The sequence below is a fragment of the Schistocerca cancellata genome, chromosome 5 (assembly GCF_023864275.1).
Source record: "Schistocerca cancellata isolate TAMUIC-IGC-003103 chromosome 5, iqSchCanc2.1, whole genome shotgun sequence".
In the NCBI taxonomy this organism is placed as follows: Eukaryota; Metazoa; Arthropoda; class Insecta; order Orthoptera; family Acrididae; genus Schistocerca; species Schistocerca cancellata.
In genome coordinates, this window is record NC_064630.1 from 655,666,299 (window position 1) to 655,682,259 (window position 15,961).

Sequence of the window (15,961 nt, forward strand, 5' to 3'; positions counted from 1 at the left end):
TCGTGCATTATCCTGCTGAAACGTGGGGTTTCGCAGGGATCGAATAAAGGGTAGAGCCACGGGTCGTAACACATCTGAAATGTAACGTCCACTGTTCAAAGTGCCGTCAATGCGAACAAGAGGTGACCGAGACGTGTAACCAATGGCACCCCATACCATCATTCCGGGTGATAAGCCAGTATGGCGATGACGAATACACGCTTCCAATGTGCGATGTCGCCAAGCACGGATGCGACCATCATGATGCTGTAAACAGAACCTGGATTCATCCGAAAAAATGACGTTTTGCCATTCGTGCACCCAGGTTCGTCGTTCAGTACACCATCGCAGGCGCTCCTGTCTGTGATGCAGCGTCAAGGGTAACCGCAGACACGGTCCCCGAGCTGATAGTCCATGCTGCTGCAGAGATCGAACTGTTCGTGCAGATGGTTGTTGTCTCGCCAACGTCCCCATCTGGTGACTCAGGGATCGAGACGTGGCTTCCTGATCCGCTAGAGCCATACGGATAACATGCCTGTCATCTCGACTGCTAGGGATACGAGGCCATTGGTATCCAGCATGGCGTTCCGTATTACCCTCCTGAACCCACCGATTCCATATTCTGCTAGCAGTCATTCGATCTCGACCAACGCGAGCAGCAATGTCGCGATACGATAAACCGCAATCGCGGTAGGCTACAATCGGACCTTTATCAAAGTCGTAAACGTGATGGTACGCATTTGTCCTCCGTACACGAGGCATCACAACAACGTTTCACCAGGCAACGCCGGTCAACTGCTGTTTGTATATGAGAAATCGTTTGGAAACTTTCCTCATGTCAGCACGTTGTAGATATCGCCACCGGCGCCAACCTTGTGTGAATGCTCTGAAAAGCTAATCATATGCATATCACAGCATCTTCTTCCTGTCTGCTTAATTCCGCGTCTGTAGAACTTCATCTTCGTGGTGTAGCAATTTTAATGGCCTTTAGTGTAGATAGATAGAGAGAAAGAGAGAGACAGACAGATAGATAGATAGATAGATAGAGAGAGAGAGAGAGAGAGAGAGAGAGAGAGAGAGAATAGAAGAAAATTTTCAACTATTAGATAGGTATTTTTTTATATAAAATGTTAAGGACAAATTTGGTACAACTACTCTTACAGGCAATATTCAGCGTGTCCCCAAAAAACTCCGACACGCTTTATGGGCAGGTTCTTTAAAATAAGTAAAAAAGTCCAGAAACATGGGATCTAAAATGCATACCTTAAGAAGTATGACCACTTGTACGCCTTCGTTAGTGTGAAACACAACTCTTCTACTGAACAAGTGCTCATACCTCTTAAGATATGGACTTTCGGATCATGGTTATAAGGCATTTCTGTCTTGATGTGGTCGATACTACCACTTTCCAAACCATAGAAAGCACTATCTTTTAGTAGAAGAGGTGTGTTTCATAAAATCGAAGTTGAACAAGTTCTCATATCTCTTAAGGCGTGCGCTTTAGAGTCCTTGTATTTTTTCTTCTTTTGGTTTCAGGAACCTGTCCCTAAAGTTTGTCGGTGTTTTTTTTTGGGGCATCTCATGTACGCTTTCCTCGCACTTCCCAGTCTGCAGAACTGTTATTCACAACTAAAAGAAATTTCATGTAACTGTCTTTATCATCTAAAACGTCACACTAAGTATTTTTAAAGCTTTTTGGCCCACGATAATTATGCATCTGACAATAAAGCGTGAAGCACCCAGAACATATGGTCGAACCACAATGTAAGTTCGTACACGTACACATCATCGGCTGATGTGTAAATGGTTAGAATTGCAGTTCTGTGTGAAATACAGAGCGACCACCAGAAAACATGTGGTTCGTGTTTTCTCCACGCCTGGTAGGGTACATAAAAGGCGTAAAAAAAAGTTTGATCACTCTGAAGGACACGGAGATGCCACGTATACGTGTGAGACAACGTTATCAGCACCTGACGGAGTTTCAAGAGAGGCCTCATTGTGGGTCTCCAGTTGGCTGGTTGGTCGAACTGTCCAATATCCCGATTTGTGGGGCATTCGGATGTGACAGTGGCGCGATGTTCGACTGCATGGTAACTTGATGGCAATCATACTCGCCGGCAAGATACTCATCGGAAACGTCTGACCACCAAAAGAGAGGGTCGTCAAATTGTACATCAAACTCATCGTAAACGCTTCTCATCTATGTCTGCCGTCCAAGAATGGACTCCGCGCCACATTCTGTGTCATCACGCCTATGTGTCGGATACTAGTAGCAGCTACAGTACACTATGCGTAGAGTGCCATTAACACTGCAATAAAAATCGATGCGTCTGGAACGCTACTGAGACCGAGCAGCGTGGACTGCTTATGAATGGTGTCGCGCAGTCTTCAGCAATGAGTCGCGGTTCTCCACTACCCTGGCTGATCACCCTCAGCAAATATAGTGGCGACCTGAAGAGGGAACCCATTCTTATTATACTTTGGAGAGACAAAGTGATGTTATTTGCGGCAATATGATGTGGGGAGTTACCGCGTTTGACTTTAGGTCACAGTAGTTGTGGTTGAGGGAACTCAGACTGAACAACTGTATGTCCTGAAAATCCTGTGTTCTGATGTCTTATCTCTTATATGACAGTATTATGGTGCCATTTTGCAACAGCACTACGATCGTTCACATATGTCACATGCGTTTCTAAACTATCTATGTGATGTTGAGGTAGTTCCGTGGCTAGCAAGTCCCCCGTATGTCCCCCATAGGACATGTGTGGGGCCATTTCCGACGGCAGTTTCATCTCAACGCCAGGGTATAGAAGACCAGTTACAAGAGTGTGAGCCAGCTTGCCTCAGGGGAGGACATAACATCTTTATGACACCCTTCCCAATATTCCCAGCCAGAGGAAGTGCACCGTCTTACTGGTCATTGGGCTCATATTGCAATGTTATTTGCGAATTTAATCTGATTTTATAATAATCGAAATAACATCACATACCCTATCAACACGTCATGCTTTAATTAGTTTCCTCCTCCACTCCTGGATGGTTTACTTCTTTTGTCAGTGTATGATACAGCACATGCCTGCGAAAATGCCGCGTATATGAAATAATTTTTGCTCCGCCTGTCGATTGTTCCACCACGTTACTTACCGCTGTGCACAAAGATGATCTGGTGCGAGTCCAGCTGGGCCTGCGTGAACTTGCGGACGTGCAAAGAGGGCGCAGCGTACAGCGCCACGTGCCCGGCTCGTGGAGACGATACGATGAACGTGAGGTTGGCGGCCGACGTGTCAGCGTCGGCGGCAGCTGGAATACGCGAATGATCACATCAAGAAAATCCCACTATATAGATCAGCAGCAACTGTGGTCGAAACCACGCTGGTGCTTCAACAAGAGTTTCTCAATTAGGCTACACTAGCCTAGTGGAACCTGTCGCGAGTATACATTACACTTGCAGGTTAAATTATCAGTTCACTATTCAGCGATTGATATTCTTCCGAGCCACACAAACAGTGGCCGAAGATAATGAATATAACGTTACTCTCTGCGTGTTTGTGTATCAGTAATGAATCCTAAGGTCGGTTTGAAGTAGCACGTTCCTGTCCTCTCACTTTCAGTACAACTGCTGGAGCGTACACGATTAACGACCTATCGTACACAATCATACTGGACATCCACTCTGAGAGAATCGTTCAGTGTGAAATAAATAAAATTCTTTGGCAAATTGCTGCAGATTTCAATGCTGGGCCACCAACAAGTGTCAGCGTACGAATCATTCACCGAAGGCCTGCTCATGTACTCTTGATGACCGCACGAAACAAAGCATCACGTCTCGCCTGGGCCCGTAAACACCAACATTGGACTGTTTATGACTGGAGACATGTTGCCTGGTCGGACGAGTCTCGTTTCAAACTGTATTGAATGATTGGACGTGTACGGGTATGGAGACAACGTCATGAATAAATGGACGCTGCATGTCAACAGGGGGTTTTCAAGCTGGTGGAGGCTGTGTAATGGTTGGGGCGTGTATAGTTGGAGTAATATGGTACCCCTGATACGTCTAGGTACAACTCTGACAGGTAACACGTACGTAGACATTCCATCTGATCACCTGCATCCATTCATGTCCAAGGCGCATTCCAACGGACTTGGGCAATTTCAGCAGGACAATGCGACACCTACACATCCAGAATTGCTACAGAGTGGCTCCAGGAACACTCTTCTGAGTTTAAGCACTTCCACTGGCCACCAAATTCCACAGACATGAACATTACTGAGGATATCTGGGACGCCTTGCAACGTGCTGTTCAGAAGAGATCTCCAGCCCTTCGTAATCTTACGGATCTTTGGACAGCCCGGCAGGATTTATGGTGTCTGTTCCCTCCAGCACTACTTCCCCTTGCTCGCGGGGACCCTACACTAAATTAGGCAGGTGTATATATATCAAAAAGTTTTGCATCACCCCGGTTTCCAGAAGTCCTTAAGGTAGACGTTTACCGTGGATATTATATCACAAACACAATCCCTTTGACTGTTCACAGATGTCATTAAACCCGCCCAAAGATGTAAACAACCATGCATGAGCAGCACCTATTAGACGAAGAGGGTCCGACAGCCAATCAATTCCAGTCATTCCATCTGGAAGGAAGTACACAACTCGTGTAGTCTGTAGTTCAACCATGCTTAGACGGTCAATACCGCTGTTCGATCGGAACCGCATTGTTACTTTGTACCAGGAAGGACTCTCAACAAGGGAAGTGTCCAGGCGTCTCGGAGTGAACCAAAGCAATGTTGTTCAGACATGGAGGAGGTACAGAGAGAGACAGGAACTGTCGATGACATTCGTTGCTCAGGCCGCCGAAGGGCTACTACTGCAGTGGATGACCGCTACCTACGTATTATGGCTCGGAGGAACCCTGACAGCAACGCCACCATTTTGAAAAATGCTTTTCGTGCAGCCAAAGGACATCGTGTTACGACTCAAACTATGCGCAATAGGCTGCATGATCAGCAAATTCACTCCCGACGTCAATGGCGAGGTCCGTCTTTTCAACCACAGCACCATGCAGCGTGGTACAGATAGGCCCAACAACATACCGAATGGACCGCTCAGGATTCGCATCACGGTCTCTTCATCGACGAGTGTCGCATATGCCTTCAATCAGACGTATTAGGAGGCAGCCATGTAAGGCTGAACGCCTTAGATACACTGTCCAACGAGTGATGCAGTGTGAAGGTTCCCTGCGGTTTTGTGGTGGCATTATGTGTGGGCGACGTACGCCGCTGGTGGTCATGGAACGTGCCGTAACGGCTGTACTATACGTGAATGCCATCTTCCGATCGATAGTGTAACGATATCGGAAGCATATTGGCAAGGCGTTCGTCTTCATGGACGACAATTCGCTCCCCCATCGTGCGCACATCTTATGATGACTTCCTTCAGGATAACGACATCGCTTGACTAGAGTGGCCAGCATGTTATCCAGGCATGAACCCTATCGAACATGTCTGGAGTAGATTGAATAGGGCTGTTTATGGACGACGTGACCTACGCCGAATCGCCGTTGAAGAATGGGATAATCTGGACCAACATTGCCCTAATGAGCTTATGGATAGTATGCCACGACAAATACAGGCATGCATCAATGCGAGAGGACGTGCTACTGGGTATCAGAGGTCCCGGTGCGTACAGCAACCTGAACCACCATCTCTGAAGGTCTCTCTTTATTGTGGTACAACATGCAATGTGTGGTTTTCGTGAGCAATAAAAATGGCGTTAATGTGTTTTATGTTGATCTCTATTCCAATTTTCTGTACAGGTTCCGTAACTCTCGGAACCGAGGTGATGCAAAACTTTTTTTGATTTTCTTCAGTTAAAACTTCCTGGCTGAGAGGCCGTGGTCGATGTATAAAATTTCCACCTGACGTTTCGTCTCCATCTGCGGGAGACATCTTCTGGGGTTGTCCGGCTACTCCCACTGAGGCTCCAGGTACTCTCGCATTTATAGAGCGCATTGAGGGCACCACCATGCGTCACGTGATGCCGACGGTATGCCTATCTTTGGAAGGCGTCATCATCCTCGATTAAGAGTAATCAATTGTCATTCTGCTGGCGCAACGTCGACATCCGTATTTTGTCTAACTTTAACACTTACTCTTTTCTATTAAAATTGTTATGGTGTTTGTGAATCTCTATTGCTTCTCTATATACGCGCGCATGATAATGGGATGTTCGTGCTAGAACGCTTGTCTCATTAAATTTAATTTCGAGGTTCCCATCTCAAAAACATGCTCAGCTACGGCCGATTTTTCAATGAGTCCTAAGCGACACTTTCTTTTATGTTCGGCTAAGCTGGTGTTTACACTTATTTTCGTTGTTTCAATGTATACTTGTCCAAACTGCATGGAATTTTGTATACCCCAGGTGTTGCTAGGGGGTGTCGGGCGTCTTTTGCAGTTCTTAAATATTCCTTAATCTTCTTGGTGGGTCTGAAGATTGTTTCGATCTCATACTTGGCCAGAGCTTTCCCAATACGGTCAGTGACTTTATTAATGAATGGTAGGAAAACTGTTCCAGTAGGTGACCGTTGTTGCTCTGGACTTCTGACTTCTTTTCTTCTTTGATGGAGGGCTCGATCAATTTCCTTGCTGGTATATCCATTTTTTATGAAGGCTGACCGTAAGTGATTTATTTCATCTTGTAAGTAAGCCGGCTCGCAGATTTTGTTAGCTCTGTCCACCAAGGTTTTCGTGTCACCTCTTTTTTGCCTAGGATGATGATTAGATTCCTTGTGGAGGTATCGATCCGTGTGAGTGTTCTTTCTATATACCTTATGGCCCAGCGTCCCATCCACCCGTTTAATTACCGACACATCCAGGAAATTGAGTCGACCGTTGCTCTCTTTCTCCATCGTAAGCTGTATCTTCGGGTTAATACTATTCAGATGCACCAAGAAGACATCCAGCTCTTCTTCACCATGAGTCCACACTACAAATGTGTCATCAACGTAGCGGTACCATTTAAGAGGCTTTTTACTGGCAGTCTGCAGCGCTCGCTGTTCGAAGATCTCCATAAATAAATTGGCAACAGCTGGGCTGAGAGGCCTTCCCATCGCCACCCAGTTAATTTTTACTTGTAGTTAAGAGTGATTTTAATTACAAGTAGAAATTAAGAGTGTTTAGAAAATGACATGAAATACAGATCTTACAAATGTGCTTGACAACGACGCTTAGCCGGCCGGGATGGCCGAGCGCTTCTAGGCGCTACAGTCTGGAATCGCATGATCGCTAGGGTCGGTGGTTGGAATCCTGTCTCGGCCATGCATGTGTGTGATGTCCTTAGGTTAGTTAGGTTTAAGTAGGTCTAAGTTCTAGGGGACTGATGACCTCAGATGTTAAGTCCCATAGTGCTCAGAGCCACATCATCTGTATTTGAATACGCATGCCTATACCAGCTTCTATGGCGCTACAGTACCCATTTTTGTTGTTGGGTTTTGGATATCCTAAAGGCATCCAGCTATTTGCAGTATTTGCCTGTATGGCCCTGCCGCCACCTCCATTTTGATCCACAGGTGTAATGAGGCAATGACCAGCATGGTCTCCATCCTAGTAGCTGGCGTGCTCGTAATTCCACCTGTAGCGACTAAGTAGGAAAAGGAAGAGAACACCTGTTATGGCTAAGAGGAAAAGGAAGAGAGGGAAGAATAGTAGGTAAATGTGCACTGGGGGAAAGGAATGGAAGAGGAAGCTGCCTGGTATTATTTTGCACAGACCATTATTTAATCATTGCTAACAGTTGGTCTAAGAATCAGATAAGAAGGTTGCATACGTGGAAGAGATATATAGACTTCGGAAGGTTTCATATTGATTATACTGTATAACGGTTAGATAGAAATTTAGGAACCGGACTTTATATTGTAAGACACTTCCGGGGGCAGATGTGGACTCTGACCACTATTTATTGATTATGAGCTGTAGTTTAAAACTGAAGAAATTCGAAAAAAGGAAATTATGGAGATGTGACCTGCATAAGTTGAAACAATCAGAGGTTGCTGAGAGCTGCAGAGGTACCATTAGGCAACGGTTGACTAGAACAGCGGAAGAAATGCAGTAAAAGAGGAATGGGTAGCTTTGAGAGATGAAATAATGAAGGCAGCACATGATCAGACAGGTAAAAAGGCAAGGCCTAGTAGAAATCCTTGAATAACAAAAGAGATTTAGTTGAAAAGAGAAAATTTAAAAGTGCAGCAAATGAAACAGGCGAAAGAGAATACAAACCTTTAAAAAATGAGATTTACAGGAAGTGCAAAACCGTTAAGCAGGCCTTGCTAGAGAAAAAACGTGGAAATAATATATTGGGGGTCTATACAAAGGGAAATTGAAAGAAATATTATAGAAAGGGAAGTGAAAGTAGATGAAGATGAGATGGGATACATGATACTAACAGAATAATTTGACAAAGCTCTTAAAGATCTAAGTCGATATAAGACCCCGGGAGGAGACAATATTCCATCAGAACTACTGAAGCCTTGGGAGAGGCAGTCATGACAATACTATTCCATATGGTGTGCAAGATGTACGAGACAGACTAAATACCATCAGACTAGAAGAAGAATGGAGTAATTTCAATTCCAAAGAGAGCAGTTTCTGGCAGCTGTGAAAACTATCGAACTTTCAGTTTAATATGACATGGTTGCAAAATATTGACAGGAGTTCTTTACAGAAGAAGGGAAACACTGTCAGAAGCAGACCTTGGGGACGATCAGTTTGGATTCCAAGTGAGCCAATATTGGCCCTACGACTTATTTTCGAAGATAGGTGAGACAGGGTTGTAACCTATCCCTGATGTTATTCAATCTGCACACTGAGAGAGAGGTAACGGAAACAGAAGAAAACTTAGGAGTAGCAGTTAAAGATCAGGGAGAAGAAAAAAACACTACGGTTTGCCGATGACATTGTAATTCTGTCAGAGACAACAAAGGACTTGGAAGAGCAGTTGAATGGAACGGACATGGTCTTGAAAGGAAGATATAAGGTAAACATTAGCAAAAGCAAAACAAACGTAATGGAATGTAGTCGAATTAAATCAGTGATATATATTAAGAAACTAGATATTTAAAATAGCAGATCAGTTTTGCTGTATAGGCAGGAAAAAACGGATAATGGCTGAAGTAGAGAGGATATTAAATGTGGACTGGCATTGGCAAGAAAATCATTTCAGAAGAAGAGAACTTTGTTAACATAGAATATGGATTTAAATTTTAGGATGTAGCTATGAATGGGAACGAAATATGGACGATAAACTGTTCAGATAAAATGACAACAGAAGCTTTCGAAACGTAGTACTATAGAAAAATGCTGAAGATTAGGTAGGTCGGTCACATAACTGATGCGAAAGCACAGAAAAGAATTGTTGACAAAAGAAATTTGTGGCGCAGCCTGACTAGAAAAAGGGATCTGTTGATAGGAAACATTGTGAGATATCAAGGGATCACCAACTTAGTATTGGAGGGCAGCGTGGAGGGTAAAAATCGTAGAGGGAGACCAAGAGATGAAAAAAGTAAGCAGATTCAGAAAGATGTAGGTTACAGTAGTTTTGGGAAATGAAGAGGCTTGGACAGGATAGAGTACATGGACAGCTGCACCAAACCAATTTGCGGACTGAAGACCACGACAACAGTGTGGCTAAGCAGGACAGTCTATGCACCACGCCAACCTCCCTGGCAGCCACCTTCTGTTCTACTTGTTCCACGATATTACAGCCCCTTAAAATATCATATGTCTTATTACAAATTGGTTGAAATGGCTCTAAGCACTATGGGACTTAACATTTGAGGTCATCAGTCCCTTAACACTACGCAAACCTAACTAACCTAAGGGCATCACACACATCCATGTCCGAGGCAGGCTTCGAACTTGCGACCGCAGCAGCCGCGTGGTTCCGGGCTGAAGCGCCTAGAACCTCTCGGCCACAACGGCCGGCTGTGTCTTATTACACAGGTGTATTTCCATGTCGGACTTTATTTCACAGAAATCTCAGGTTTATCTGGGACAACGATTGAAACATCAACATCCGCGCAGTTTGGCATCTCTGCGCTATCTGCGAACCTCTGAGTGACTTCAGCGGCTTATGGCATACGTGAAGTAAGTTAAGCATCCACTTCCTCTCAGAACTCAGACCACGATCTAGGCTATATGCAGTTTTGTACGGTAACAGCGTTGTATCTGCTGGGGGTGACTAAATTTTGTATTTTTCACAATGCTAGCCGAAGTTGGCTCCTCCAGTATAGAAATCGAGTCATTGCAACTACTGCACAGGATGGGTAGAGTGGTATCTGGCGTTCATAATGGTGTCTCTGGCTACACGCATCAGTTTATAGTGGGAGTAAGGGCACTATCCAGGCCCTGCACTCGCCGCACGTGGCGCGACCGCCAATCTGGGGCTGCTGCTGGAACGGGCAGCTGGGATGGGTTCATTTCCTGGCGGCGCACATAAAGACAGAGTCGTTACCCGATGGCCGTACCATGCGGTGCTCCACCGTCAAGCGGCGCCCTCGGTCCGATATTAGGGCGGCCTAACTGCTAGCGCCGGCTTTGCGCTGCCTCCACTACTTTGCATCCCTGCGCATGCGCCGTGTCGCCAGCGTTAGCTGGATCGCCGTTTCATACAGCCGAGGCTTGAACTACTGGTGGGAGAAGCTACTGTCACTCGCAGCTTACACGGGAGTGACGTCAAAACGACGAGTCTTCGCTAGGCAAAAGATCAGAAACTAAAAACTGAAAAGTTGCACAGGTTACATCAACACTCAGGACAGGTAATGGGGGTAATCCGCTGAATTACACATCCTCATCCCTAACATGTATTTTGAGTAAGAGTTTAGAACCTCAAGGAAAACACGTTATTAATAGTCAGCACAGCTTCAAAGAATATCGCTCTTGTAAAACACAACAAGCTCTGTATTCACACAAAGTAACGAGTGCCGTGGACAGCGGATGTCAAATTCAATTCATATTTCTAGATCTCGAGACGGCTTTTGACACCGCTCTTCACAAGCGACTTCTAATAAAATTGCGTACCTAGGGAGTATCGCCTCAGTTGTATGACTGGATTCGTGATTTTCTGACGGAAACGTCACAATTCGTGGTAAATGACGGAAAGTCATCAAGTAAAACAGAAGCGATATCTAGCGTTCCGCAAGGAATCTTACAGAGCATCTGCTGTTCCTAATCTACATAAACGATTGAGGAGACAATCTGAGCAGCCCTCTTAGTTAGTTAGCAGATGATGCTGTTCGCCCCCCGGTAGCTGAGTGGTCAGTGCGACAGAATGTCAATCCTAAGGGCCCGGGTTCGATTCCCGGCTGGGTCGGAGATTTTCTCCGCTCAGGGACTGGGGGTTGTGTTGTCCTAATCATCATCATTTCATCCCCATCGACGCGCAAGTCACCGAAGTGGTGTCAAATTGAAAGACTTGCACCCGGCGAACGGTCTACCCGACGGGAGGCACTAGTCACAGAACATTGATTGAGCAGATGATGCTGTCATTTTCCGTCTCATGATGTCATCAGATGATCAAACCCAACTGCAAAACGATTTGCAGAAGATATCAATATCGTCCGAGAAGTAGCAGCTGATTTCGCTGAATCTATGAAAATCACACAAATCTAAAAGCTGTGAACTCAACCAAATACTTAAGGGTTGCAATTACGAATAGCTTAAATTAGAAGGATCACATAGACAATGTTGTGAAGAAAGCGAACCGCAGATTGATATTTATTGTCAGAACACTTAGAAGATGCAACAGGTCTACTGAAGAGACTGTCTACACTATGCTTTCCTCTCGTCTCCTAGAGTACTGCTGCCCTGTGTGCGATTCACATCAGATGCGATTAACGGGGGACATGGAAAAAGTTCAAAGAAGCTTAGGTTGTTTAGTGTTGTGGCAAAATAGGGGAGAGGGTGTCGTCACGGATATGATACGCGAGTTGTGGTGGCAATTATGAAAATAAAGGAATCTTTCTACGAAATTTCGATCACGAACTTTCTCTTCTAAATACGAAAATATTTTGTTGGTACCCACCAAAATAGGACGAAATGATCATTTTAATAAAATTATAGATACCAGAGTTCGCACGGAAAGATTTAAGTATTCGTTTTTCCACCGCACTGTTCGCAAGTGGAAAGGTAGAGACATAGCTTGGTTTACTTGCCAACTGCAGACTAGTCTTGTGGATAAAATTCTATACGAACACGAAATTCTATAGTAGTCGACAAATTTCAAATGGCACTAATTTCTCCCGAGAATATATCCTGATCCAAACTACCAGCAGATTGAGAATCTTTCGGTAACGTACATATTGGTACAATTTGTTGTGATGAAATGACGTGAAATGTCTTATGAGTGATCAACAGAAATTTCTTATTTTCTTTTTTTCATGTTATAATTTCTGTGTTATGTTAGAATGCATTTTCAGGCCACCAGTGCATTGAAGATTTATCAGAAACACATCAGTCTTGGTACGATTTGTTATAATTAAATATCAGTTAATGACATGTTGATGGTATGGTGGTAAAGGCCTACATGAGATCCAGAGGCGAGAGACACTGTCAAAAATTGTATGAGTTCACTGTAGTGTACTGGAGAGAGATGTGGAGCTAAGGAGAATGTTTGCATCCAAATGTATTCAAATCTTTCTTATATACTTACACGTTTGTAAATAGTCTTGGACTCCCTCACTAATTTAATAGAAGTTCCATAGTGAAACTTCCTGGCAGATTAAAACTGTGTGCCCGACCGAGTCTCGAACTCGGGACCTTTGCCTTTCACGGGCAAGTGCTCTACCAACCTGAGCTACCGAAGCACGACTCACGCCCGGTACTCACAGCTTTACTTCTGCCAGTACCTCGTCTCCTACCTTCCAAACTTTGCAGAAGCTCTCCTGCGAACCTTGAGGACTAGCACTCCTGAAAGAAAGGATATTGCGGAGACATGGGCGGAGACAGGGCAAGTGCTCTACCAACTTTCCCGTGAAAGGCAAAGGTCCCGAGTACGAGTCTCGGCCGGGCACACAGTTTTAATCTTCCAGGAAGTTTCAAATCAGCGCACACTCCACTGCAGAGTGAAAATCTCATTCTGGAAACATCCCCCAGGCTGTGGCTAAGCCATGTCTCCGCAATATCCTTTCTTTCAGGAGTGCTAGTTCTGCAAGGTTCGCAGGAGAGCTTCTGTAAAATTTGGAAGGTAGGAGACGAGGTACAGGCAGAAGTAAAGCTGTTAGTACCGGGCGTGCGTCGTGCTTCGGTAGCTCAGATGGTAGAGCACTTGCCTGTGAAAGGCAAAGGTCCCGAGCTCGAGTCTCCGTCGGGCACACAGTTTTAATCTGCCAGGAAATTTCATATCAGCATACACTCCGCTGCAGAGTGAAAATCTCATTCTGGAAACATCCCCCCTGCTGTGGATAAGCCATGTCTCGGCAATATCCTTTCTTTCAGGAGTGCTAGTTCTGCAAGGTTCGCAGGAGAGCTTCTGTAAAGTTTGGAAGGTAGGAGACGAGGTACTGGCAGAAGTAAAGCTGTGAGTACCGGGCGTGAGTCGAGCTTCGGTAGCTCAGGTGGTAGAGCACTTGCCTGTGGAAGGCAAAGGTCCCGAGTTCGAGTCTCGGTCGGGCACACAGTTTTAATCTGCCAGGAAGTTTCATATCAGCGCACACTCCGCTGCAGAGTGAAAATCTCATTCTGAAGTTCCATAGTATTCGATGTTGTGTTCATATAAGTGCACGCTTTCTCTTGAGTGAACTTGTTAAGTTTTGTGAACATGCCAGGGAATATCGATATGATAATTTCAAGAATTGTCAACAGAACCACATTACATTAATTGCTAAAGTTGCGAAGATAACTCCATAATCTTTAACTTGTACCTCTTTCTCATATCAATGTATGGTTCAAAAATGGTTCAAATGGCTCTGAGCACTATGGGACTCAACTGCCGTGGTCATCAGTCCCCTAGAACTTAGAACTACTCAAACCTAACTAACCTAAGGACATCACACACACCCATGCCCGAGGCAGGATTCGAACCTGCGACCGTAGCAGCAGCGCGGCTCCGGACTGGAGCGCCTAGAACCGCACGGCCACCGCGGCCGGCATATCGGTGTATGGTCGGCATAGTTAGTAATGAAATTAGCGTCGTTAATTCAAGGACTGGTCAGATGCCCATCCTGTCGCCACCGCGTTACCTCAACGACGATATGTGCATACACTGTCTGCGTGTAGCGTTATTCGTGTGAGAGTGAGGGAAAGTGTGTTTGTGAAACTTGTAACTCAGACCAACCCTGTATTCCCCTAGAGGTATGTGGAAAACCACCTAAAAACCACATTCAGGCTGGCCGGCACACTGACATTCATCGTCCAACCACTGGCGGATTTCATCCGGGGCCAGCTTCCCTCCCCGTGCCGGAAGCGGCGCTGTAACAGGCACGGCTATCAGGGCGGTTAGAAGATAACGAGATGATGAATATTATAAATGATATGCTGATGTAAATAGTTTGATGTGTGTTCACTAGCAAATAAATACTGCACTGTACTAGAGGTGAGAGACAACTTTAATTTTTTGCCGAGGCTGAAGAGTATAATTTTCAACTAACTGTTATGTTTCTTTTTCTGCCAAAGCAATTACACGCCTTTCGTTTTAACATTTCAGAAAGAAAAACTTTTACTTAATATGTGGATAAATCGTAAGCCCTTCTGTTGACTTACTGGAGTTAATTACACTGTGTCTGCTCATTCGTTCGTAGTACAATATCCGTTCTATAAATGTCTTCCACCTATATTTACAGAACATTAAGTGCCTTCCACAGTTGAATAATGAAATCCATTATTAGTACACAGGCATGTGGAATCCAAAACTGCGAGTAATTGCTTTCTCAAAAAAGAAAAAAGGTATTTTGTTTCAAAATATACAATTCAGTCCCATTGAAAAACTAAAGTTGTCACACAACTCAAGAGTTTCACACATATTTGCTAATGAATATGTGTTAAGCGACACAAGCTGAAAATCAGCGAGGAACCATATGTTCATCTTTGCCGGCCTGTTATCATTCAATTTGTCGTTGGCGAAAATCATTGTTTGGGAAGATTGCAGCAGGTGACAGAAGTGGTGCCTACATGTGAACTTAAAGAAGAGGAAAGAGAGGCTCAACCCTACCTAAAAAAGGAAACACCCCATGCGAACGATAGCTCACACCGTCAGAAAATCATGTGGTGCGTTTGATGGAGGTACACAGGCATTTTCGATTTCTCGATTTTCTTATTTTTGAACATCACCGTCATGTATAATTGCCTAAATTATACTGCTTTTTCCATTTTGACTATCCAGTGCTCATCATATCAACACCATATGATGATGATCGCTGTATGATCAGATGTTCAATCCAACGTTCGCGACGTGTCTGCTGTATGTGATGTTACTGATTAGCATATAATAATAATGAATCACACTCGTAAACGACCACACACCCTAAACTGCAATAATGCGGAAACGAAATGAAGGAATTGGTCAATAACGAAAGCAGTATTGTTGACATAGAAAGAGAGTAATTACAATAAATGTTTTTCACAAAAAAGGACAGGGAGAGTGTTCAACACTTGATAATTTCGGAATCTATTCATTACATGACGCGCACTATAAAGAATAAAATTCACAAAGAGCACAAAATATTTAAAATAATGGCGCAAATATTAAAAGTGATGATAGGTACTTTGGCCACACAAGACTGTCATTCATAACCAGCGACTTAACGCAAGTCATTGTAAACACAAGGATTCGGAAACAATAACAGATTTTTGAATTTTTAACTGCAGCATTGCGACGCTACTCTTTCTCGGGATAGATTGAAGTAGGTGTATTTAATTTTGTACGAAACTGTTTGTAAACAATGAGGCTCTGGCGTCAGCCACAGAGCACACCACATAAACTTGATAGCCTCTGATG

The 15,961-nt window shown here is 44.4% G+C and overlaps 1 protein-coding gene across 1 annotated transcript in view; it reads right to left on the reverse strand.

The window, feature by feature from the left end:
* Positions 1-15,961, reverse strand: part of LOC126188743 (chondroitin sulfate proteoglycan 4) — a 589,355-nt gene that overhangs the window by 74,380 nt on the left and 499,014 nt on the right. The window contains exon 18 of the mRNA XM_049930352.1: positions 3,124-3,279. Coding sequence (XP_049786309.1) covers positions 3,124-3,279 — 156 coding nt within the window. The remainder of the gene's footprint in view (positions 1-3,123; positions 3,280-15,961) is intronic.